We start from the raw sequence: 26,923 nt of genomic DNA, 5'->3' as shown, positions 1-26,923 counted from the left end.
TACGCCCCTGCTACTATACTATTTTGTTTATAGAACAAATGCAAACTAGTCCGATGTTTGATTTACTCCTCGGCAGTGTGAGTGCATGCAACAGATCGCCTGAAAAGTCGTGTGTAAGCATCGCCATATGTTTGACTTCCATTTGATCAAATCCAACCTGCAACTGCAAGACACATGGCTGCCATCCACTTCTCACACTAGCTTGTCAATTACTGCTCTTATTTTGGTCTCAAAAAAAAATTACTGCTCTTATTTCTTCAGCACAGATGTCACTAATCAATGTCATCATCCTCGCCTATTGGTTACCAGAGGCACCATCTTTCTTTCTTCCTTTTTCTTCTCTACTAGGTTCTGCTGAGATCATTTTCTCATCAATCCAGCCATTTTATCCATACTATCTTTCTACTAGGTTCTGTTGAGATCATTTTCTCATCAATCCAGCCATTCTATCTATACTATCTTTCTTTTATTTTAGAAAAATGTATTTTTTACCCGACCTAGAGACCCAACCGGATATATACAGTCTTTTAAATTGGAAACTTAGCTCCACAAATAAACCAACCTAAAATTCACTCGTAGGAAGATTCGAACTCTAATATTTCATGATGCTACCTAGGTCACTGCAATGACTAGATTACGTGCTCTTTCGCAACCCATACTGTCTTTCTACTTTGCGCGCGGTTAGGTGCGCCGGCCACCAGCCAACCACCTGACGCGGTGGCACGGTTGCACGCCTCCGGCCAAACGTCGTAACGTGCCCGGCGAATTCAGCTGACGCACCTCAACCGACGCCGGCGCGCGCGCCGTTGGACGCGAACAACGGCAAACCAACAGCTCGGCCGGCCTGAGAGCCGCGGGCCCAACGTAAGTTTTAGATGGGCTTAGTCCACAGAAAAAAGCCCAAGTAGTAACTCCCTCCCAGCCGCCGGCCCACCGCGCGAGGAGATCTCGCACGGCGAGTCGGCGACACGGCGACGTCGCGACTTCTTCTTCTTCCTCCTCCTCCTCCTCCTCACCTCGGCCGCTGCCCGTCGCTCGGCGAGCCGCCGGCCCGACGGCGCCGCACGCGCAGGGAGCACTCGACCGGCGCTCGCCTTGGACGAAGGCGCCGGTTAGCCGCGAGGCAGCCGCCCAGCGCTCGCGTTCCCCCCTCCTGATCCGTGGGGTTGCTCAGCGGGGCGCCGTGCCGGAGGAGATGCAGAGGCTGGGGGATTTCAGGCTCCCGCCCTTCTTCAACTACCCGCCTTACTTCACGTAATCCCTCCCCCCTCCCCCCCCCCCCTCGTTGCTCTCGCTCTCCCCCGTAACTTTTCCTCCCCAGCTTTCAGTTTTACAGAGGGACCCAAAGCTCTTCCCGTGGTGACAATAGGTTCAGTACAGATGTTTGTACAGTGTGATCTGTGAATTTGCGGTCTTTAGGAGGAAGAGGTGACCGTGGGATGTTGATTCGGTTAATTGGTTAGGATCTTTGCTTACTAGTGGTCCTTGGCATCGCCGGAATTTCCAGTTTTTAGGGCCTACAAGTGACTGGCTTGTTTGGCTCCCAGAGTTGCTTACGGAATCGTAACATCAGTATTTAGGGTACCGTACGATATGATCTTGTGAGTTAACTACTTAGCTAGCAACTCTAAATTTTGTTAGCTTTATTCATCTCTGCTGAGGGCAGATCGTCCCCTGTTTTATAGTGATTCTTTTTCGCGAACGCGTTTTATAGTGATTCTTGAGACCACCTTATCAATAAGGTGTAATGAAAATTTCTAGAACTTAACAAGTTAACAACTAACTTGTTGCAAGTGAAGAACACAATATGCACCTTTTGATTCTAAGTATGCCTTTGCCCAAGTGTATGTTCACAATGTCACACTGCATGGAACACTTCTACTTAGAACGGCAGTACTTGATAATTGGATTTGATATCTTGCAAGTGTATGCTTATGTTCTTATCTTGTTGGCACTAGATGTAGATATCTTATGTCTTGGCTTTATAATTAAATTTCATTATATATGTTAAGATCTGGATACCTGGTATATCTTGTGTTTCAACAGGTTTGTATCAGTTGAACCATTTTCTTGCTTTCATCTTCTTGCATTTTATGATATTCACAACCACAATCTTTTGGATTATTCTACAGAAAAACCTCTGACTTCTGTTAAAACTTTCTTTAACAATTCGGTCAAACAACACAACTGAGATTGGTAGCATGACAATTTGTGTCTCTCAGATTGCAGCCTGTGCGAGAAACACGTGAAAAGCAAGTGCAGCTGTGGAAAGATCTGATACTTGATTATTGTAGAAGTCAAAAGCTATATATAATCTCCCTAGAAGAAGATTTCCCATTGTTCTCCAATCCAAAGATCGAGAGTAAGATTTACCTATCTTAATCTTACATACTAGTTTCTTCTGTTATTCATAAAAAAAAATGTGTCGCAGTAGCTAATCATCAAACTGTTTGGTTCGTTAAAAAAAAAAAAACTCAGCAACGAGGCATGACTGCAATGCACTCAAAGGGCTATGGAGGCTTTGAGTACATAAGAACAAAATAATTGTACTTGATTAGCTCGTTACACTCTTACCTGTTGCACTGAATTCACATAAATTGTTCTCTTCTGCAGGATCTCTTAGCCATGAAGCAAAGGAAGTATTCCTTGCTGCTCTTGTTTATGAAGGTCCATTTTACCATTAAATCTCTTATCTTTTATCACAGCTATAGTAATTCTGTGCATTACAAAATCATTTGTTTGATGCTCTGCACCTTCTTAAATCTATGTTGAAACTGCATGCAGGACGTGCAGAATGGATGGACAAAGGTCATAAGAAGTGCCTCATTCTTTGGTTGCGGATACAAGATTGGGCTAACTACATATTAAATTTTGTACGATTGTTTTATATTCGGCATTTGTTTAGGCGCTATCTATTAATTATTTGTGAACAATACATAGTGGCATTGTCTTCATTGTGTCATAATATTTCTCTCTACCCTGTGTTTGTAGGTAAAGGATAATGGGCTGGAAGATAGTGTAATGACTGTTGAAGAAATACGTTCAGGAATTGAAACACGTGGGACTGGTAATCTGCAAACCTCAGAATCATGGCACTAAATTTTCCTTTTCTCCAACTGTCAATATTGTGTGTCTCAAAGCATATTTTCTATCCTGAAAACAATTTTGTGGTGGAAACCTAATAACCTATGGTAGGGGTACTAATATTGTAGTTGGTTTTTGTATTTTGGCTTGATGTTTCACTTGTACGTCGGTATTTTGAACAAAGGTAGTCTCTGGATGGATGGGACACTGCAAAGCCATTAATTAAGACAGACGATTAATCAGTGTTTAATGGACAGCTAACGTCTCAAATACTGTTCATACCGAAAATTAATCAATAAGGTATTTGTCAAAAAGATTGATAAATTGTGACTAAGCAAGCATGAGTTGTGTGCCAAACATTTCATTATTTATAAGTTTTGTTGACCGACATTGTTAGGACACTCCAGCGAACGCTATTCAACACAATTTAGCCTCTGTGACCAACTAATTGGCTGTTTTTCAGAACACCCATATACATTAATTGGTTTTTGTACTTCTTCTTCTTCATCATCATCATCCAATAAAGATGTTTCTGGCCTGTTAAAAGTGGCCTGTTAAAAGTGTGAGGCTTAAATTGATTTATCTATATCTATCTATACTACTAGTGGTGGTGTCTGTTCTGCCACATCACCTCTGTTGTCTCTCACAATCTATACTATTACACCACCCTCCACCCTACTTCATCGTTGGCTCTCACAATCTATACTATTACACCACCCTCCACCCTACTTTCACTGTTGGCTTTCTCCAAATTTCGAAAATACCTACTTGTCCAATAAGGAAAATCATAAAAGTACTACTTGAACTAAATATGTCCTTAATTGGCTTAATAAGCTTGAAACATAATTTATTTTCCGTTGGGCTCTTGGATAGTTTTATGATACGACCTCTGTTGCAGAACTTGCCGGAATTGACCGTGGTGTTCTCATGAGGGCTTTGAAGTTACTGGAACAGAAGGGCAAAGCAGCGATTTTTAAGGGCACTTCAGCTGATGATGAAGGTGTAAAATTTTCGGCTTAGTGTCTGGGGCCTGTGTGGCAGATCAATTATCCTGACCAGCATCTTTGAATGACGAGAATTCTTGCCAACCAGGACGCTGATCACGTCCTCCCCAAACATATTTATCTGCCTTACTGTTCACTGCTGCTGCTGTTAAATGCCATGTTGGCCTGTCCATCTTTGACTGAAAAAACACTGTAATCAGAACTTAATTCATTTCCACAAGCATACCTACAAAACCCTCCTGTTGTTGTGTGATAAAACTAGGAACTTGTCTTGCATCTCATGCAAATAAATTTTCTATTTAATCAGGTCTATTTAGAAAGCAACAGCCAAGCATTGGCAGACCTTTATTGGAGAGTACCTAGTACTAAGTACTGTACTACCTATGGATTACGATCACTTCAGGAAGATGCAAAAGAAAACCCAAACCCAACCAAGGAGCTTTCATTTTCCCAACTAAAGCACTCCGTATTGGTGAGCACCACAAGTCCGTAACTCGAGAAACTTCTGAGAACCAAATTCTTAAATCTTTCGGTTCACACTACCAAACAGAAACTGGGATCCACAAATCCAATTTGTGGCAAAAACACGCAAGAATTCGATCCTCTCGATCCTGCCACTGACATGTAGACCACGAGGAATCAATCATCAGTCGGCGAAGGCCCATCAACAGAATCTGTGGGTACAGCAAGCCATTTCAACGCTTTTATTTTTTTGATCACCACGATGAAAAACGCGGCCGGCTAACCGGTCAACCACTACCGTTTTTGACGTCAATTTCAATGCTCGGAATGCTATACAGTCAGGTACAATGCATACATCTCTACTACCTGCATCTCCATCTCAAATCAAATCGAATTTTTTATTTAAGAAGAGAAGGAAAAAGAAAAAGAGGAGAATAATTGTTCTGTTCATGAGCAGCCACTAATATGAAAGGGGGAGTTAGTGGATGGCATTTGATTTTGATTTGATCGATACCATTCCGCTTTCACCTGCCGTTGTTGATCAGCCATGGCATCACTAAAGTAAAGGCCCCCAGGAACCGATGATTTGGTGAAAGGAATAAACAAAACCAGCACGCAAACCTGTGGTAGCAAGTGGGGGGAGTTCTTTGACATATATACCCCTCCTTCCTCTTGGTTCCTTTCCCCCAACTCCATTATTGATTCTTGCAAGGAGGAAGAGCAGCTAGAGGCGAGGCAAGAAAAGAAGTGAAATCTCTCCGTTAGACAGGTTTGTTTTCCTGCGAGTGCTCTCTAATTTGCACTGATTAAGCTTTGATGATGCTTGATTTGTGGTTTGATTGTTCTTCTTGTTGTTGGAGATAGGAAGAGGAAAAGCAAGGGGGAATTGGGGATGGCGTCAAAGAGGATACAGAAGGAGCTCAAGGATCTGCAGAAGGATCCCCCTACATCATGCAGTGCAGGTCTTGCTTTCTTTCTTTTGCTTGCTTCTTTTGGGCGTGGATTTTGCAGTTCTAGGCCATACATCTTGCACAGGAGTCAGATTTTTGTACATGTGCTTCTGAATGACTTCTTTGTCCACGTGCTTGCTGCTTTGCCGTAGAATAGCAATGGAAAATTGCTCTCCAATTTGTCATATACATCAAAGGGGCTTAGCTTAGCAGTATCTGGAGTAACTCTCTGTACTCAGCTTTGCCCCAGCAAAAGAGGGGAAAGACAGATCACTGTATGATTAGAGTTTTCATCTTATGAAGATTACGGATGGAGGTTTTATATATATATCGATTAAGATTAATACGGCAGAGTTTGTCTGAACGTACTCATGCAGGGATTAGTTTATGCTATTATGATTGACAGGGATACTATATTTGCCCTGATGAATTCTGGTAGAATTACTTCCCTTTCCATGGCGGATATAGGCTGGTGTTGTTGTTATTGTTGTGATTTAGTCTACTTTACAAACTAAATCTCACCATCCAAGTATGCTCAAGAAGTGTCAATTAACTGAGCTGAATATTGCATATAGGGTGCTGTGCGATTTGTATTCTGAAATGTAAATGTTACCTGTCAAGTGCTTTGTCAAAGGAGTTGCTGGTGTGGTACTATAAATACCATGAGTATCAAATCGGACTATTCCTTCTAATTTAGCTCATCATTTACTAATATAGCATAAAACAATGGAAATGTAGTTCAGTATAGAAAAGTGATTAGCTTGCCTTATTCGAGAGAAAACTAGTTGGTTGTCTAGTTGTTATTCTTCATCTTTGTTTCCAATGATCCAGGAGAACTTTTATACCAAAACAACTGCATCCATGCTGCATCTTTGTTTCTAGAACCCAGGATCTGTCAGACCTGTCATCCTGTCCATTGGTCAGTTCATATGCTTTTATCTTTTGTAGTGGTTCTACTAGTTTTTAAAATTTATAGCAGGGCCCAAAATATTCAATAGAATAAACTTAATTTGTTAGACTACTTGTATGAACTTTCTTCGCCTTATGGACAGGTGGCCTTCACTCTTGCACTTTAAACTTCGTTCAACTAGTTGGATCGCATGTGCCATGGCGGCCACGCTTACACATTGGAAACATAAGTACTATTTAGTGTGGCTAGAATAAGTTTGGTCCTTTGAGCTTGGAGCTCACCCTGTCCATACCTGTAAGAAGTGACAATTTCATGTTGTCTAGTTGTATACCATTAAGCGAAAATGGTAACATACTGTTATTTTGTCAAAGGAATGTCTTCCAATTTTCCTTGGGGTCAAGAAAAACCAACCTGAGCTTAACTGTGCACATAACAATGGATACTTGTCTTTTGTCCTTCAGCCTACTTCTGTTTTGTTTGACCCTGTTTCAATACCCTTATTTATCATGCAATTTCATCTCTAATCAAAGCTGTAGAGCTAGACCATATGCCCATAATATGATATGGTTATCAGGCAATGGATAGTAGCCTAGGACTGCACCTAGCCACATTTCTTAACAGTGATGATTTATTACTATTTGACAGGTCCTGTTGGTGAAGACATGTTCCACTGGCAGGCAACGATAATGGGTCCATCTGATAGCCCATATGCTGGTGGAGTTTTCCTAGTTACCATCCACTTCCCTCCTGATTATCCCTTCAAACCACCCAAGGTACTTGGCAGTGACTTATCACTCCCTTTTTATCTGTCCACTATTCCTAGTCATATATATCTTCTTACTGCTGTTTTGTAAAACTGTAACCCTATTCCTCTGCTCATTTCACATATAAAAATAGAACTCTGGCAGATGCTATAATTTGTGGTTGATTGAATTGGTGCTTTATTCATATTTTTTATTCTATTCTAAAGCATTCAAGGGATTGAGAACGTGGTATAAATTATAAAGTTCATGCTGAAGTTGTGCACAAGAGCAACTGGTGGCATGTCATGCCAGTAACTAACTTGTTGAAAACATACAGGTTTAGACTTTAGAATGAACTTAAAATCAAAGCCACTTATGAACCTGATTCTTGAAGATCAAATTTTGGGAAATCAAGGTGGATAAATATTGCAAGTTACGGCTGTAGTCATGCAAAAGTGAAAGCATAGCTGCTGTCTAATAATGCTAATTCAGTTATGTTGCCAGTGTTCTCGAATCTTTGTAGTATATAACAAAGTTGTTTCCTGGACTGTGCTATATAACCGAATAATGGTTTGGTAGTGATTGTCTTCTCACTTATCACTAAGGTGTTCTTTTACTTCATTCTGAAAGAATATCACTTCAATTATAAATTCTTATGGTTTCTGGTTTTCAGTCTGAATATCCATTAAGTTCTATAGCTTTACAACAGCACCGAGACTGACTGAAGAATGTGACGTCTATGATATGCAATATGCAGGTGGCGTTTCGCACCAAGGTTTTCCATCCAAACATCAACAGCAACGGGAGCATTTGCCTTGACATCCTTAAGGACCAATGGAGCCCAGCACTAACCATTTCCAAGGTTTCCTTTCTCGCTTAACGCTATTTTCCTTTTGCGAGGCGGTTGCTTGGTCTCTCGCAGTTGGGCTGAACGAATCCCGCAAAAACATGTGCTCTCTGCTTGCTTTCAGGTGTTGCTGTCAATCTGTTCCCTGCTGACTGATCCGAACCCTGATGATCCTCTGGTCCCTGAGATCGCCCACATGTACAAGACAGATAGGCACAAGTACGAGAACACAGCAAGGACCTGGACTCAGAGGTACGCCATGTAGCACCTCAGATATCGATGGACATGTCGATGTTGTAACAACATTATCAACGGGTGTGTCTCCCTCTCGCCTTGTGTGGTGTAAGGATCAAAACCGGCTTTGCAGTGCACTCTTGGTGTTGCTCCATTGTGTCACTCACTCATTGCAGTGATTTCGAATAGTATCAAACTGGTGGTTTTTTTCGGTCAGATAATGTTTGCAACTTGCCAACAAGTCAGTGCTTCCAAATGCAGTGGTTCCTTGAATCTTGGCCCTCCAAGATGCAAATAACCAAGTTCATAGCTCGATTGACTTTTTTTTCTTGTTCCCTTTTGCTTTTTGCATACGTTGAATGGATTGAACACGCTACTGATAATAACTAAACAGCTTACACAGATGTCCAATGGAATAGCCACATAACCTCGCACTGACGATAGTTTGCGCATCTACATTCAAATTACACAGATGTCAACTTGAGCAAGCATTGATTCTGAAAGTATAAGCCCACTCCAGTATGTTGACGTTCAAAGTGAGGAGGAAGAACACGGAGCTAGCACTCCTTGTTCATGGCCTTAAGTGCTATGCTTCCTATCGATGGAGCCATAAGTACTACACATAAACTTTGAGCCTGTGTTCTCTCTATGGCAAAATGTTTCACCAAACACAACCCGGTCAACCAAAATGTACAGGAGATGTCTGTCTATCAAGGTATTGACTACTTCCTCCGTTTCACAATGTAAGTTATTCTAGCATTTCTTATATTCATATTGATGTTAATGAATCTAGATAGATATATATGTTTAGATTCATTAATATCAATATGAATATGAGAAATGCTAGAATGACTTACATTGTGAAACAGAGGGAGTAGTTAATTCTCAAGCATATCTGAAGAGAGGCTGAAACTGTAGGATCGAACAGCAAGAACTAAGCCAACCCGGGAGGGGGGGTGAATAGTTGTAGTACCTAAAAATCAAAACTTTTAGCGGAATTAAAAGTTTCTCGAATCGATGTCGATCGGTCTGATTGGAGTTGATCAGCAAGGTAACTAAAGTTGATCAGCTGTGCATATGTGAGGAGGAGGGCAAGGTGGAGGGAAGTTTGTTTTTCTATTCTCTTCTAAATGATTTAAGTAAAAACTGATGATCCGATGTTTTGATTGTTTTTCTCTGAACTTCTAATATATTTTTTCTAATTTTTATGATGTAACACATGACGGCTTAAGATTTTTCTAAAAGTAGATCTAATGGTTGAAAATAATGGATTCACCGATTTAAAAGGAAATCGATGGCCTGTAGCTTCTAATTTTTTTAAAAAATAAATTTAAGACGTAACATGTGATGACCAGAGCTCTATAGAGGATGTAGAATGATTAAGATGATGTAATAGTTATCGTCTATGTTTTTCATGTTTCATTCTTGTTGCTATTTGGTTGCCATGCAAAGGATAGGGGTTTTGAAATGATGTATTTTTATTTTTATATAGTGAAACATGGTAATATAGGTCTCAAATTATTTATTTAATTATACATAAAACAACAGTTCAAACAAACAAAACTTGGAGATAACTTAAGAATTATAATCATTTAGCTTTATAGTTATTGATATATTGTTTTTTATTAGACTGTTAATTCAAAGTTAGGAGAGGAAGAAATTAACAAGGAGAGGAGGGAAGGGAATTGTCGAACGGGAGATAGTATGTGTGCATATAATTGTAAGATTTTTACATGTTTAAGGGGTTGTAATAACTATTACACTTATTAACTACAAATAGAATAAAAAAATTATTGATTGATTAATACTTATCTTTTCCTACAATAAGAAACATGAATATTTTTATCATTGTAGATCTAATTAATTATTGTGATGTCAAGTACGATGACAAAATCTATATAGTTATTTTTTTCGTAATTTTTATAATTGCTCGAATGACATGCAAAGTTAGAAAATATGGCCCCAACAGTTACATATTTCCTTTGAAAGGTTAATTATAATTAATATATGTCTCTAATTGTAAATTTAGTCATAAATAATCTAAACAACATAAACGGATAAAAAAATTCCTATATGATTTAGATGCTGTAGTTGCTTAAATTTCTTTTACAAAAATTTTGCTGGAGTATCGACATCCCCCTAACATATGTCACAATCCTTTTTTTTTTCCCTGTTGGCTTATGTTAAGTATAGAGTATAGATCATGTCTTTGTCATGCTACCTTCGGGGAGATGGTGTTTTTACCACAGGGAGGAATCGGAGGAAAAAGATGATGATGTGAATAGGAGGGTACAAAGTACATATGTACGTCTGCCCCTACAGCTTAGGGTGGGGCTGGGTTGAGAGCTAGATTTTTTTTCGTAAGATAGGTCTAATGGTTGTAAATAATGGATCCATGAGATTTAATAAAATCCAACGGTTCTTTTTTTTTTTTAGAATTTATAGGATTTTTTTCTAATTTATTAGAGTGCCACCTGACAACTTAGGAGCTTATGTATGAGTGCCATTTGGCAGTTGAAGAGTGTTTGTAGGAATGAAGTTTAATGAACTTTTAATATATAAATAGATGATATAAACGGTACAGTCAATGATCAGAAGAAAACACTCTAGATTCATCAACTGAACTTACATACCCAAATGAGCATAGAAGCATATGTAACTAGGAGAGAGCTTCTAATAAGCTTATTTGATCATAGAGATGTAAATTATAGGGTATTTGCTTGCCAAAGATTCATCCCAAATCCAAGTACTTATTTTGCCATTACTATTTGTTTGAAAAAAAGTACAAAAGTTTTCTAAATCTTCAAGTCGGTCCAAAAATATTGGGTTATAGCAAAGTTGCTTACCTTAATGTTACTTTCTTATGTGTTTTTAAACAATAAATTTCATTTTCCATAGCCTCGATGATTACAAAAAGTTAGCTCTAAAATTAACTTAGCCCACCTTCCGATTATTGCAAAAAGTCAGCTCTAAGATTACCTTAGTCCAACATTTGCAATGTAATGAACAAAATGTTATATAGCAGCTTAAACATAGTATCTCTACAATTAATAAAAGTCTGAATACTTATATTATACGATTCAATCTTTTGTCTTAGATAATACTCTTTAGATCTAATTTTGACAGCTAAATATGTTTCATTTTTTTCTATACGACTGAACTAGTTGTAGCAACCTTTAGTTTTAGGTTTAATTTTAAATATAATTCATCACAATCTAATTAAATAAGATTAAAAAAAGATATTTTTAACAGTTTATGCACCCATCTGGAATGATGTGATCTATTATGCTCAACAACATCTTTATTTTGATTACTATATAAATAATTGAAATAATTAGACTAAGAAGCTGAATTGCTTATATATACAATTAATTATGTATGAAAACAAATATTTTTTTTTATTAATATGTGGATTAGAAAACTCAATTGTTTTCTTTAATAAGTTTGTATCGTTGAGTTGTGGCTTAAAAAATCTCGAGACAGTCATCAAACCGATTACCTATTTTGTTTCAATCTCCTATTCATCTTGTCTGTTTGCACCGCGTCGATTAAAATATAAGTCAAAACTAAAACTTTTAAAAAATAATCATATGCCCTCTTCTTCCTCATAATACCAATGGCTTTGTTACTGTCATACTTTAAAAAACACATCGGCTCGGCTCCGAAGGGCTTGGCTGTAGCTCCAAAGGAAGGGCTCGGCTCCAAAGGAAGGGCTTGGCTATAGCTGCAAAGGAAGGGCTTGGCGGTAGCAGGACATCGGATCGGGGACGCACCGCAGAGAATTTTATCCCAATAGAACTGCATGTGTAATTGTTTTGGTTGTTGCAAAATCTCTTAAATTTTGAACGCACATCTAACTAACATGAACTAACTATCCTATTTTTTATAGCTCTTCCTACATGTATATATTCACGTATGGTTACAACAAGCTACGATCATCACTTCATATTCGTAGTGGCGGCGATGGAGTTGCCAGGGAAGAAGAGGGCAGAGGAATCGTGGTTGGAGAAGGAACGGCTCTGGAGGAATATCGTGCTATCGATGGAGTTGGAGTGGGCTGGATATAGGCCCAATATCGGTGTACTAAAATACCCTTGATTAAGTGCTAATCCTATTTTTAATCTCAGCTACTGATGATCTTTAATTTTCGTGCAACTTTTTTTAGAGCACATAAACATCCCATAATTTTATAGTTTTTAAAAGCCACGTCACTCACTACCCTTGCTCATTTGTCACCTTTTTATTTTCTTACTCGATCTACCACTAATTCTATTCATTCTCTTTAGAACTTTAAAAATTAGGCCTTATAGTTTTTCGAGCTCATTGTTTTGTTGGGTTTCGTTTTCATAATTTTTTAGAAGTATCGTCAAACATCGCCAATTTACTACTCTATGGACCGTCCGCTGCCACCTCCCTTTATTGTCATTCGATTTTAAAAATCGAACATAATTATTGTTTTTGTTTTTTTACTTTCTATATGTCTCGCCAAATTGTTAGTGGCTTCGCCACTATATTCCTCTACAGCCTGCCTGCTGCCTCCCCTCCTTATTGTTATTGAGATTTTAAAAATCAAACATGATTATCATTGGGGTTTATTTTTACGCTCGATAAGTCCCGCCAACCGTCGTGACCAAGCTGCTTAACGACATACCCATTGTCACTCCTCTTAATCATCATTGGGATTCTATTTGGGGTTTTGATTATAGTTTTTAGATATCCCATCAACCACTAGTACTCTACTCCTTTATAGGCTTATTGCTTCTTCCCTCTTTATTGTCATTTGTCATCGTTGTGTTCTAGATTGACTTTTTTTTTTGAAAATTGCATATCTTTCATTCCGATATTTTTAATTCATAAATTATATTCCTACTTGAACTCTTATAATTATTTTTCTATTTTTAAAATTTATTTTATTTGTTATTTTTGAACTTCAATTAATCTTGTCATGTGTTCTAGATTCTCTTATTTCAATAGTATTTATTTTTTTATTACAAATTTTAGTTATTTATAAATTTTATTCTACTTGAGCTCTTATGTTTATTTTTCTATTTTCTGAATTTATTTTATTTTTTATTTCGAATTTTAATTAATATCGTATTGTGTTCTATATAGACTATTCTTTTGATATTTCTTAATTTTATTTCCAATTTAAATTGTTTAAAAATTTTATTCCAACATGAACTCTGTTTTTTATTTTTTTCTGTTTTTTTATTTTATTTTATTTTTTATTTTGAATTTTAATTAATATCATATTTGTTTCTTATATGGACTCTTGTTTCAATATTGCTTAACTTTAATTTCGAATTTTAGTTATTTTCAAATTATATTCCTACATGAACTGTTCTTTTTTTTTCTGATTTTGTATTTTATTTTATTTTTATTCTAAATTTTAATTAATATCGTATTGGGTTATTATAAGGACTCTCTTTCAATATTTCTTATTTTTAATTCCGAATTTCAGTTATTTTTAAATTGTATTCCTACTTGGAATCTTCTTTATATATATATATATATAATATCGGATTTTATTTTATTTTTTTCTGAATTTTGATTAATCTTGTATTGGGTTTTATATGGACTCTTCTTTCAATCTATGTCTCTACTATTTATTGACTGAAAGTACATCTCTATCTCTACTATTATAAAAAAAAGATGTTTTTACCGGTACATTCGTGTATGAATCGGTTTTAATTTTATGTTTCGGTACTAATCTCTATCTCTACTTAAAAAGAACAAGAAATTTTCTTTGTTAGTAAAACAGAAATAAAAAGTCCAACTTAAAAAGGTAAAAAAGAAAAGAAAAGAAGAAGTCCGACTGTAAAAAAAGAAATAAAAAAATCCGACTCAAAAAGGTGAAAAAAGAAAAGAAAAAGTCCAACTAAAAAGTGATAAAAAAAGCTTCTCTAGTCGGTAAAAACATATGTCGTCGTAATAAAAATTGTTTGTCTCTCGAAAAAAAAAGAAAAAAAATCTTGCCAGTAAAAAAAAAAGAAAAAAGTCCGTTTGGTTTTTTTCACCGGTTTTTTCCCGACTTTGTTTTGCACGCGAAAGACTTTTTTTTTTGCCCACACGCTAAGGCTTTTGGTTATTTTCGTCTTTTTTTTATTCCGATGTGTTCACTGCGCGCCTCCCGGGCGCTTTTGTTTTTTTAGTAAATTGCACCCACGGTATAACAACGATATAGTGCAAGAACTTGAGAATTGGACGTCCGAGTACAACAACTTGACAAGTGGGTGCATTCTAGTACAAGAACTTAACAATTTAGTATTTTGGTGCATCAACTTGGCGAAGCATATGCTAGGTGAGTTTTTTTCACGATGTTAATATGCCATTACACAGTATTCCTACGGATATTACCTTATAATATTGAACTTAATCTTTAAGAATTATACTGCACATAAAATTTGCATCCAATTACCTTTAAGAATTTTTTGTTTTCTTCACCTTCTCAAATATCAATCAGATATTACCTTATAATATTGAACTTAATCTTTAAGAATTATAGTGCACATAAAATTTGCATCCAATTACCTTTAAGAATTTTTTGTTTTCTTCACCTTCTCAAATATCAACCAAAATGTAATAATTCCTACATCCAGTTTTATTAACTTTTAGTTATTAGTTATTAGGATAAAAATATAAATATGCTTATACAAATCCACGCTACTATATTGTCAAAATAAATACTTAAAAAATTAAATTTATATAAAAAATGCTCCAAATAATTAAGTTGTCACATAACTTCTTAATTTATTGTATCAAAATCGTACCTACTTTATTTATATGGTCTAAAGTTATTATACTAAATTGCATATTTCTGCTAAGTTGTTGCACTATAATGCTCATTTCTCAAGTTATTGCACCAAATTGCACCCCACCTACCAAGTTGTTGCAATGTGGGTGCAATTTACTCAGTTTTTTCGTCATTTTTTTGTCGCCATTTTTTATCCCGTGTGCCTTTTGTTTTACTCATCCGGATTTTTAATCCGATCCGTTCGCCGCATGCCTCCCACCGCCGCCATATCAATAGTGCGTTTTCTCCTCCAATTTGATTGCAAAAATCGATTCCCTACTCCTCCCTCATCATTTTCTTTATGATTTTCCCTTTCGATTCGGCTTTAATTTGCCAGATCTAATCTTCGTTTAACCGTTACCGATGATGACGGCCATCTTCCCCGGTCATTTTTATCCCAGGTTTTACGCTCTGATTTTTGGAAAAACAGAAAGAGTATTGAGTAGATTAAAAGTCCGCAACCAATTTTGGGTGACAGGCAACCGTACTAGCACGTGACTATGTTTGGAAGGTTGAAGATGATAGTGGACGATACGGTGCGAGCTGGGCTTACAGCTCCATTTGTGGGTCGAAGGAGGTAGTGGACTAGCCTACGTTTGAAAAGAAAGAAATGCTTTCGGCCAAAAACCAAGAAAAAAAATTCATTACCTTTTTTAATTATAATCTATATATAGCGATCCCAATGTTAGAATTTTCATTAACATTTTCAATTATAATGTATAGTGATCCTAATATTTTAATTTATTTATTGCTTACCACTTATTCTCTTGATATATCACTGAAAAAACCGTCTTTACCTGTTGCAACGCACGTGCATTTTTTCTATATTGCTTATTTTTAATTCCGAATTTCAGTTATTTTTAAATTATATTTCTACTTGGACTCTTCTTTTCCTTTTCTTCGATTAATGTGGGAATTTGTAGCCCCCACGATGAATATGATACCTCCTTTCAAAGTTGTTTTAGCAATATAATAGATAGATAGATTGGCGTGGCAAAACAAAACCGGAAAAACTAAGTCGTGCATGCTTGTCGGCAATGCACACTTTAAGCCCATAGAACCAGGCCCATTCGTTTGTTTGCCCTTTCGTTCTCCTCTTCCCCATTCCCTTCTACCCGTGACTTCGCAGCCGTGCACCACTACTCATATCAGCGAGACCTCAGCAGTGTCGATGCCTCGATGGTTACTTGCTATGGTTTCTTCACAGCACTAACCATTTCCAAGGTTGCCTCTCTCGTGTAATGCTATTTTCCTTTTGCAAGACGATTGCTTGGTTCCTCCAGTTGGGCTGAACAAATCCGACAAACATGTGCTCTCTGTTTGCTTTCAGGTGTTGCTGTCAATTTGCTCTGTACTGACTGATCCGAACCCTGATGATCCTCTGGTCCCTGAAATCGCCCACACGTACAAGTACGAAACAAGGCAATGACCTGGACTCAGAGGTATGCAATGTAGCACCTCAGATTTCGATGAACATGTCGATGCTGTAACAACATTACCAACGGGCGTGTCTCCTCAGGGTTTGAAATTTCGAAATTGGATTTTATATGCCGGGGTCACCGAAATTACGGAAATTTCTGGCCGAAATTATTTGAAAATCTGAATGAATTTGAATAAAATTTGACCAAATTCACAAAAAAAAGTTACAAAAAACCGAAAATTTTAGGCGAGATTTGAGCATACCGGTGGGGGGGGGGGGGGAGAGGATTTCGGAAATTTCGAACCAAAATTTGCTTTGCGGTGCACTATGGTGTTGCTGTATTGTGTCACCCACTCGTTGCAGTGATTTCGAACAGTATCAAACTGGTGTTGGGGTGCTTTTTCGGTTAGATAATCAGGAGATGAGCTAAAATAAAATGAAGAGGGATGCCACTCGCTTGTTTTACTCTACTTTAGAGTAAGAAGGCTGATATGAGTGCCTAAGTTTAAAGAGTAAATTCCCTGTATATCCTTGGAAGTGAGCTAAAACAAAATAGAGAGGGATGCCACTCGCTTGCTTTACTCTACTTTAGAGTAAGAAGGCTGATATGAGTGCTTAAATTTAAAGAGTAAATTCCCTGTATACCTTTGAAAACTCACTCAATCCCTTTCATACCCTTGAAATTTGCCCGATCCCTTCTATACCCCTGAAATTTCAACTTGATCCCTTCTATGCTCCTGCCGTTACATTTTCCTTTATTCCATGGTTAAGTTTGGTTGCAAATGTCTTTTATGCCCTTGATGATTTATGTTTGAATAACGTTGAAAAACAATTGAAAATTTGTTTGAGTGCATGCATTTTATGAAACTAAAGAGACTAAATAATTAGTTCAGAAAATTTTGACATAAATTTGGAAAATAAAACAAATGTAATAAATTAAAATTTTTATTTGAACTTTTAATAGGGCAGTGTTTTTTTTATCGGGAGCATTCATAGAAAAATATCGTGAGCATCGGTAGTTCTAATACTCCTCATTTTTTATGACTTTATAAAAAATAAAAATAAATACATATTTTTTATTTCATTATCTAAAAATAAATTGTCACGCAGAACAAACTCATAATTATAACAGTCTCATGCAACAAACTTTTATATTTTCAATAATATAATTCATAATTTTCTATGTTCATCCAAAGGGTAAAATGATTATTTTTATAGAAATTTGATGGTCAACTAATGGTCAACTGACGAAAGGGGTATGAAAGGGATCAAAATCAAATTTTGAAGACATACAAGAAAGTAAGCAAAATTCAGAGGCATAGAAGGATTAGCTAAGATTGCAGGGGTATACAAGGGATTTTCAGATTTTCTCAAGTTTAAATTAAGGGGGTGCATATATGATGAAATTAATTAAACTATAGCTAAAAGAATTTCTTGACCTGTTCATGGGCACCCCCCCCCCCTCCTTCCCCCCTCCCTCTCCTCCCCTAACTAGCTCCGCCCCTGCAGATAATGTTGCAACTTGCCAACAAGTCAGTGCTTCCAAATGCAATGGTTCCTTGAATTGAATCCTGGCAGTGTTTGCAGCATTGTGGTCCTTGAATCGTCGTTAACTAGAGGCTTAAACTGCTTTCTCCTTTGAGATCTTTTCTCTCTCAGTGTTTGCAGATGTAGACGGCCATAGTCATTTGACGATGAGATCTTTTACCAGTGTTAAATGATTATTGGTGTACTAGCAGCAGCGGTTTGCTTTGCTGTGAAGTGAGGGAGGAGGATGCATGCACTAGGTCCGAAAACAACTAAAGCTGTGGTTTTGTTCAAGAAAGTAGGTGAGGTTATCAGAAGTTTAGCTGTAAATCCAGTGGGGTATACAGTGAGATGCTCGGTGTCTTCTGCACAGGGGTGAAGTATATGCGTGCAATTTTTTTACAGTAGTTCTGCTCTAGCCGTGCACAGTTTACTCTTACAAACTTCACCAAAGTAGACGCTCATTGGCCGTACAGTCCAAAGTTACTACGACTACAAAGCACGAAAAGAGAGAATTTGATCAGGCTTTTGTCTTCCATTCCCTTTCACCGAACGGTGTGTCTCGCGTGGGATTTTTTTTCCCTCGTAAATTCTTTTCTGAACTTTTTCTTGCTATCCGTACTAAACCCGGGATGTCAGATATGGAACGAAGAATCAAGGCCGACTTGAATGGAGCAGATGCCAAATCTACCATGCTATCAGAGTATCAGTAGACGTCCTTTGATCCTTTCACCTCTTTCCACCGAACGTTGCTCGTGCCGTCGTGCAGGCGAGGCACAGTTTGACCCCCTCACTTCCACGCGTGCATGTGCCTGTTTCCAGTTCATGAGCCTATCGCCATATATAGGATGTGAAATGCAAGACCGAGTCGTGGTACTGCCGGTACTTTGATCTGGCAGTCTCGGCTTTTGGCGACTTTGAGAGACGCAGACGTAGTGCAGGTGCAGAGGCTGCTGCTGCGGAGCAGCCTTGTTGCGGAGCGGATGATGTGCTGTGCCTGCGCAATAATACCGGCGGCACAGGAGCTGTTGGTGGTTGCGGCATCCCAAAAATGAGCCCGTAATCATTCAGCGCTCACGTGGTTGGCCGTGCACGCCTCCGCTGCAGCTTTCACTGCCGCTTGCAGCGGTGTGCATCAGTGTATGGTGGTGGCGCACGCCGATCGATCGGTCTATCCATTCCACGGGGGTTGGTACTTCGGTTGGTGGACTTGCCTGCTGCCCGCATGCCCCCTGCTTTGCGTTTGGATCGCAGGGTTTATATTAGCTTAACCAGTTAAACTTAGGCTATTTTGTGAGTTTGGATCTCAGTGCTTTAGAAGAGTTCTTTCTGGTAGGTTGGGTTCGGTTAGAAACTGATGAAGCCACACACTCGCAGGAGCTTAAGGCTTTCGAGTCTCCAGTACTTGCACCGAGCCCAATTTGAGAAGAAAACGGGGTTCGAAGTGTTAACGATCCCAACAAGGGCAGGGAGAAAAAAAATATTCGAGAGAGAGAGAGAGGGAGAGAGAGAGCAGCGTGCAGGTTGTGCAACAGGAAGCGGCTATCGCGGCGCCCGAGTCGGTCCCGACAAGAGACGACGAGGCCGCAGCAAACGGAACAGGACGCGCTCTCGCGCGGTGCGTTGGTTGGCCACATACAGGAGCAGCACACGCACCGCCCCCGAAATGCATCCAAAACATCGACCAATCCCAACAAATCCGCAACGCTCACGCGTGACGCGGTGGTCTCGTCGTCGCCCGCGCCGCTGCGCTCGGGATACTGCCGCTGCCCGCTGCCTGCCATTCCGATACGGCGCGCCGGGACCCCCGATGCTATATCCTCCTCCTGCTCTGCCCTGCCGTGCGCTGTGCTATCTGCCTAGAGTATCTCTTCCGCGCCCTGTCTGCTGCTGCGCACAGTTCTTTTCATCCTTTTCCAAGGCGCGCGCGCGGTCACACAGAGCCAGCCACTCGGCGAGGCCGTAGCCCCGGACCGAGATAACGGAAATCAATCAACCGCTCCCTCGCTCACGGGTGGCAAGAGCGCAGAGGGGAGAGCACCGTAAAGCTGCCCTGCTGCTGGCTGCACACGTAATTCCATCGCTTGAGGTGACCACCAACACGAGGGAAATCTGAGGTTACCACATCGGGGTCGGGGCTAGTCTAACCGGGCTCGAGGTGGCAGGCCTGAATGGCTGACAGTGGGCCATGCTTAGGTCATGTCTTTGGTCCGTACGTAAGGCCCGAAGCCCAATATCAGCACCCCAGTGGATGCTCCATCCTACTCCCTCCGTCCCACAAAACCTGCCGTTTCACCGCCCCTGGATTGTCCCAGAAAAAATGTCGTCGAGAGAGAAGTGGTGGGCCCCTCCGTATACGTGGAGGTGAACCAGAAAAAAGAAGTGCGTTTTTATTTGTTGCGCTAGTACTACTCCGATCTTATCCTCTCTCTAGTCGCCCCCATCCATCGCTCTCCGTCGTCCTCAACCAGCGCCGATCCCCAATCTCCATCGCCCCCAACCATCGCCGATCCCCAATCTTTCCCTACCTGATTCGGTTCCTCCGTCACCCCCAACCCTGATCCTCACTCTCTCCCACCTCAATCCGGTTCCTATGTTGCACTCAACTTCAATCCCCAATCCCTAACCTCCTCACCTCGCCTCTCCCCTCAACAGTCGGCGTGGGCGCGTGGCAATGGTGCGGCCGGCGCGCGTCGATTCACTGCCCGTCGCGGCTTTGGAGGAAACGGCTCGGCTGGTTAGAAGGGCCGCACCCAAGCGGAGGGTGGCGGAACTGAACATTGAAGCACAACAGGCAAGTGGAGCAAGGCGAGGTGGATGTAGGCGCCATGGTGGCCGTGGTGGTGGGGTGCTTGGTGCCGACGGCGTCCAGGTACTCACCGAGGAGCGCCATGGTGGTGGGGTGCTCGGCGCCGACGGCGTCCAGTTACTCACCGAGGACCAGCATGCATGTGGATACTTGTCTGATGCGGAGTGGCACCCCGGCGGTTGCTTCGTCCCTGAGTCGGAGGACCAGGCGTGTGGCGGCATCGACAACTCGGAGCTACCACCGGACAGTGGATTTGTCCATGTCTCCCAGGACGAGGCAAGTAACGATGTCCCTGACTCCGACTTGCCACCCGACGGCGGCTTCGTCCCTGACTCTGAGGATGAGGCAAGTGGTGGCGTCGACGACTCCGAGCTGCCACCCGATGGCTGCGTTGTTCCTGACTCCGAGGACGAGGCAAGTAGTGGTGGCGACGACTCCGAGCTGCCACCCAATGGCTGCGTTGTCCCTGACTCCGAGGACGAGGCAAGTGGCTGCGTCCACGATTTCGAGCTGGCACCCGACGGTTGCGTCGTCCCTGACTCCGAGGACGAGACGAGTGGTGGCGTCCACGACTCCGAGCTGCCACCCGAAGGCTGCATCGTCCCTGACTCCGAGGATGAGGCAAGTGGTGGCGGCGTCCTTAACTTGGAGCAGAAGCCGGAGAAAGGCATCTTCGCCAACTTGGAGGAGCAGCACATGGATGGCATTGAACAGCTGGTCGGTGGGGAGGAGGTGGCTGGCCTACAAGATGATGTTGGTGTATCTGCCGGAGATGGGGGCGTCGACGAATTTGCTGAAATTCGCGAAAGTATGTTACGGATTTTACTTCCCCTGTACTTCACCATACCTCACAAATAATGCCATGGAAGATATGCCATCTAGGAGTATTAGTACTAATATCACTAGGAGTAAGACATATTAGTATTGCATTAATAATGAGGAGATCAAGGCTAGAGATGGAATCCTGTTTTGGCTAAACCGCTTTGATCTCTGCATATATGTAAAAAATGAAGAACTAGCATGACTACCAAGGCTGTTTGGTGCACACTCCCTTTTGCGTAGTATGTAAGCAGTAGATGCTTGATCAATATGTGTAATTAACTAATTAATTATAAGGACCTTTTAAAGCTTATTTGTGTCATCTTTGGTGAATTTGTTTACTTAGCTCAGTATTCCTTGCACCTCGAACCTAAAAAAAACTTCTTGTAGTCTATGCTGCAAGATTTTGATTGTAAATATAGTATTGCAAAATTTCGAGTTGAGTATGCTAAGCATTTGGTGCACAATCGAACCGACATTATATTTTCTTTGTGATAACATGCAGTAAATGCTTGTGTAAACTAAGTATCATTATATAATAACAACGAAATGCATGATTCATGATTCATATAGTTTAGGAATATTTTATGATAGTCAGCCATTGATGTATCTGTTAAGGATGGAACGAACAGTGAAAATACATATATAACACATATTATATGATGACTGTTGACAATACATATTGGTTGTTGCCAAAACCAGCGGATGGCGTAGTGACAGATGACGCTAACAATTTACACGCATAACACAAAATAACACCAGTTAGTTCTCCAAACCACAATTACATAGATAGCGATAGCAATTTACATATATAACACAAAATAGCCACCACTAGTTAGCCAAAGACTCCATGACTCTCTCATATAGTCCACGATCACAACTAAGGGCTTTAGGCAAAACGCCAAGTGCCTCTAGCCTCTCCTTGTTCATGTGAGGGATCTTGTACCTATTCCCTCCGTTAGCTCTCATGACCTCAATGTAGCAGCTTTGTAGTGTAAGGAATACCCTATTAAGAGTATTAGGATTGTAGTCACGGTATTCCTTGTGAACATTCTCGATTAGCTCATCCATGTTTCTAGATATCCTATTATGTGTTAAGGACTGAAGTGAAGCAAAGAATCCAAGATCTAGACAATTCATATCCGGGGAATTTGGAGGTTGATTCACGAGGCGAATATCAAGTCCGGATTGAGCTACTGCCACACCAAACTGTGCATCATCGATAGGTAGATGAGTTCTAGCATTATCCTGCTGAATCCATATGGTTTTTCTTGCATCTTCTCGAGGCCAACATGCTCTAATAGCTGGCAGCACTTTAGAGATCATGAATGATCTTATGGTGTCTCTATCAACCTTTATTGGCTTGGTTACTAGTGTTCCCCTTTCTCTATTACGACTTCTCCTTCGGGCTGGTTCCTGTTAGTATATGAAATTAGTTATGTTTGCCCATGAATATCAGAAAGAAATGTACATTAACAACATTTGTAATAAGAAGGATATTTTACCTTCCTAGTAAAAGGCCAAATGCCTATCTTTCCATCAAAAGTGCAATTACCCTCATCATCATACCTTGGTTTCGCAACTGCTGATAAGAACATTACTTTATCAATGGCGTTCTTGTTGTGCACTGTGAAATATGGCTCCTCTTCATCCGGATACAGGTAGAAAGTCTTCTCCTTCTTTGATGCATTGAACCATTTCTCATCTATGTGGATAATATTTTCCATTTCAATAAACTTGGGGTTGTTTGGCAATGTGTGCGGATCTAGCATAGAAACACACCACTGCAGCCTTTCCTTTTTATTTGCTTCCTTCAAATAAGGCTTTAGCGAGTTAGAGTGACGTCGTATCAGCCCTTCTTTGAACCACCTATGTAATGTGCTTTTGGGAACACCAAGGGCTTGTGCTAGTGACCGAATATTTCTCCTTTGATGCAATGGAATAGCTGCAATAACTGACAAGTCTATTTCGACCTTCTTGCGCCCAGAGTTTCCATGCTTCCTTGAATCAACATTCACTGCTATTCCCTGTTCATGGCAAATCTTTGCTCTCTTCCAAATACGTTGGACTGTATGGATGCTAACATGGAACTCTTGAGCAACTAAACGTGTGGTGTGTTTTTCTAATTTTCCATCTTTACTTTTCTGAAGCAACAATTGATAAATGCCTCGCCTTTGTATGTTTGTCAAATCTTTTGACTTACTTGCCACATTTTCATTTGCATGTTCTTCTTGATCGTCATCTGAGTCGGGCAACTCCTCTACATCAAAGACAACATTGACAGCTTCGGCGTACACTCCGTAGTCTTGAAGATCATTCTCCAAGGCTTCCAGCTCAAATTGCAATGCTTCATGGTCATCTACAAAATGTTTGACATGGTAAGTTAATATGGGTTAATAAGAATGCGTACATTTATTCAAACTTCTAAAAAAAACATGAATTTTACCTAGTTCAGTTTCTTCTTGTTCCTCATTTACATGTGCACTCCCATGCACGATGTGCGCCACATGGTGCATCACGTTGTCTATCCAAATACTTGTTGGTTAGTATACTTTTAAATCTGCCATGCACACTATACCTACACACTTTAAATATATGTGCAATCAGAGAATGCTTTTCCAAGGCTTAGCTGTGTAAATTTATTTTTGACACTGCACACATTGTTATTTTAATAATACAGCCATAAGGATAGACAAGTCTGTTGACATGTAGTTCTACTACAACTTGTAGGCAATCCAACAGGCCTTAGAGTCTAGTACTGAAGTCAATAATAAGAGTAAAGCATGGTACTGCTGTCCACCTACTATATATATTCTTGCTATATAAATGATTAAGTGAAGCATGGTGTAGCTGCTGTATATCACAAATGGCCTCTTAGATTCCTAGAGATATTACTGATCAAATGAGTTCATTGCTCAATGAATTATTTTTGCTGCGAGTGTTCAATGAATTATGTTTCCTTATGTTGAAAAAGATTGATCTGATCAAGTTTTGCTGTTATTTGTTTGAAAGTGGTTTATGTAAATCACTTAACCTCAAAGCTAACACCATCTGTTCACAGCTGCAGGTTATGATGGACTGGTGCTCTAATTTTATCCAGCTAATAAGCCAAGGTAGATCTTCAGTTATTGAAATCTTATTGGTTTTATAAAACCATAGCACCAGTGCTTCTCCAAAAGTATTGAAATCTTACCTTGCTGCATTTCTTCTTCTTCTGTAGCCACCATGTTGAGATCAAAAGGATGCAAGTTGAGATCAAGAAAACCTCCATGTTCCTGGCCATCAACTCCAAGAAGGTTATCTCCAAGGATAACAACATGTCTTCCATCTTCTTCCATATCAATTTCTTCATTGAGATCAGGTAAAGCCCCTTGATCTCCTTCCTCTCCTTCCTCTTCCAGTAGCAAATTTAGATCTCTGATCATTTGGATTGGATGTGTGTAGTGTTTGGTTGGATATGTAGGTTGATGAAATGGAATGAAATGGATGGCTCTTTCATGACCTCTAGCATATGAAGAGGCACTCTTGGGCGCCAGAACTAGCAAATGAAGAGGCACTCCTGGGCGGCAAAGCAAGCTTCATGGTTGATTCAAATTTTTGAATATGTTAATGATGGTTTTGCCCTGTATCAACCGTGTGGCTAAGGCGCCAATTCGTTAACACGTGGCACTGAGCTGTGGTTTCAGGAAACTTCTCTAGAATAATCTGGATGCATGTACAAATGCTGTAAATGACAGCTTAATCAAATCATGGGGACAATTTGGTCATTTTGCACAACAGCTAATTTTGGCTGCTAACCTTAAAACGTCATGTTTTGTGGGACGGAGGGAGTATCATCCATATGAAAAATAACGGGAAAAATACATGCAAGGTCCCTCAACTTGTTAGCTAGATACAAAATCATTCCTCAACCACAAAACCGGACATCCGGCGTCCCCCAACTTACAAAACCGGTCACAATAGATCCTTCGGCGGTTTTGACCCCGGTTTTATCCCACGTGACGGCTGACTCAGCGTGGGACCCACATGGGCCCAACATGTCAGTAAGCCATGTCATCACCTCTCTCAATCTTTCCTCTCCCTTCCTCTCTCTCTCACTTATCTCCTCTCGGCAGGCTGGGCGGGCCGGGTGGCGGGTGGGGAGGTCGCCGGGGTGAGGCGGGAGAGGAGGTCTGACGACCGCCGACCGGCGACGCGGCGGCGGCAACACGGGAAAAGGGAAGGGCGGTGGCAGCCCAGCGTGGTCGCGGCACCCAACAAACAGGCACGGGACGGGCAGCGGGAAGGGCGGTGGCGGCACGTGGTTGTAGACGAAGCCGAGGAAGACGGCGTCGACGTCTCCCCCAGCCTCAGCCACCGGGGAAGGAGCTGGGCGCGGGTGGCAGCCGTCGAGGGCGTCGCGGCTTCGGTCCTCGAGCGCCGTCATGGCGTCGCCGTCGTCGCCGCGTTCCTCCCGCCTCGCCGCCACCGCCAAGCTGACGCCGACACGTTCCTCCTGCCTCGTCGCCACCGCCCAGTCGACGAGCTCGCTGGCCTCCCCGCGCCTCCGCTGGCCGCGCGTGTGGCTCTAGCTTGGCCGCCACGGTCGCCCGCCGCTCCTTCTCATTGGCGAGCACGGAGAGGAAGCTGACGCCGCCACCTTGCTCCCCTCACCGCCGCCTTGCTCCTCTGAGCCAACGCCGACGCATTCCTCCCGCCTCGACGCCGACGCCGGCCTCCCTGTGCCTCCCCGCCGTCGTCACCGCGTTCCTCCCGCCTCGCCGCCAGATTTGGACTTGGGAGGAGCTCACCGGCCTCCCCGCGCCTCCGTCGGCCGCGCGTGTGGCTCTAGCTCCGTCGCCGCTCCTCCTCTCCGCTTCTCCTTCCCCGTCGGCCGTGCCAACCCTCTTCCCCACCGTGTCGGTGACGCCGCCGCCGCCGCCGCCGCATCAGCCCTCCTCTCCGCGTCAGTTATGATGGCCGCAGCCGCGCGCCGCCATCGCCGACCGCACGAGGGGGATGGGGAGGCCGGCGATCTCGCACCGCCCTGAGCCCGCGCGCCGCCACCCGAGAGCCGTCGTCGCCGGCCGCACCACCCTTCGGCCGCGCGTGCCACCTCCTGTGCAAGAGCAGAGAGCGAGAGGAAGGAGAGAAATAGAGAAAGAGAGAGAGAGGGTGCTGATGTGGCTTACTGACATGTGGGGTCCACGTGGGTCCCACGCTAAGTCAGCCGCCACGTGGGACAAAACTAGGATGAAAACCACCGAGGGACCTATTATGACCGGTTTTATAAGTTGGGGGACGCCGGATGTCCGGTTTTACGGTTGAGGGATGATTTTGTA

At 41.3% G+C, this 26,923-nt stretch overlaps 3 protein-coding genes across 4 annotated transcripts; all 3 read left to right on the top strand.

The window, feature by feature from the left end:
* The first annotated feature begins 920 nt into the window (after window positions 1–920).
* Window positions 921–4,396, top strand: LOC4327163 (vacuolar protein sorting-associated protein 25). Its single transcript, NM_001406304.1, has 6 exons — window positions 921–1,254; window positions 2,223–2,362; window positions 2,614–2,667; window positions 2,785–2,873; window positions 2,992–3,067; window positions 3,983–4,396. The coding sequence occupies exons 1-6, from the start codon at window positions 1,196–1,198 to the stop codon at window positions 4,102–4,104; spliced, it is 540 nt and encodes a 179-aa protein (NP_001393233.1). The 5' UTR covers window positions 921–1,195; the 3' UTR covers window positions 4,105–4,396.
* Window positions 4,397–5,138: 742 nt separating this feature from the next.
* Window positions 5,139–8,547, top strand: LOC4327162 (ubiquitin-conjugating enzyme E2 5A-like). Its single transcript, NM_001406305.1, has 5 exons — window positions 5,139–5,319; window positions 5,415–5,512; window positions 7,056–7,183; window positions 7,911–8,015; window positions 8,125–8,547. Exons 2-5 carry the CDS (start codon window positions 5,443–5,445, stop codon window positions 8,263–8,265), a joined length of 444 nt encoding a protein of 147 aa, NP_001393234.1. The 5' UTR covers window positions 5,139–5,319; window positions 5,415–5,442; the 3' UTR covers window positions 8,266–8,547.
* Window positions 8,548–20,123: 11,576 nt separating this feature from the next.
* On the top strand, window positions 20,124–25,369 carry LOC4327161 (uncharacterized). Of its 2 annotated transcripts, none has more exons than XM_015794963.3 (5): window positions 20,124–21,591; window positions 23,850–23,980; window positions 24,670–24,715; window positions 24,823–24,963; window positions 25,047–25,369. In XM_015794963.3, exons 1-5 carry the CDS (start codon window positions 20,649–20,651, stop codon window positions 25,115–25,117), a joined length of 1,332 nt encoding a protein of 443 aa, XP_015650449.1. In that variant the 5' UTR covers window positions 20,124–20,648; the 3' UTR covers window positions 25,118–25,369. The 2 variants fall into 2 exon arrangements, with proteins under 2 accessions (XP_015650449.1, XP_015650442.1); XM_015794956.3 differs by having other exon boundaries at window positions 20,140–21,591; window positions 24,664–24,715.
* Window positions 25,370–26,923: the final 1,554 nt, after the last annotated feature.

Source organism: Oryza sativa, chromosome 1, assembly GCF_034140825.1.
Source record: "Oryza sativa Japonica Group chromosome 1, ASM3414082v1".
Taxonomy (NCBI): Eukaryota; Viridiplantae; Streptophyta; class Magnoliopsida; order Poales; family Poaceae; genus Oryza; species Oryza sativa.
The sequence above is the reverse complement of the archived record's forward strand: the minus strand, read 5'-3'. Positions and strand labels throughout refer to the sequence as shown.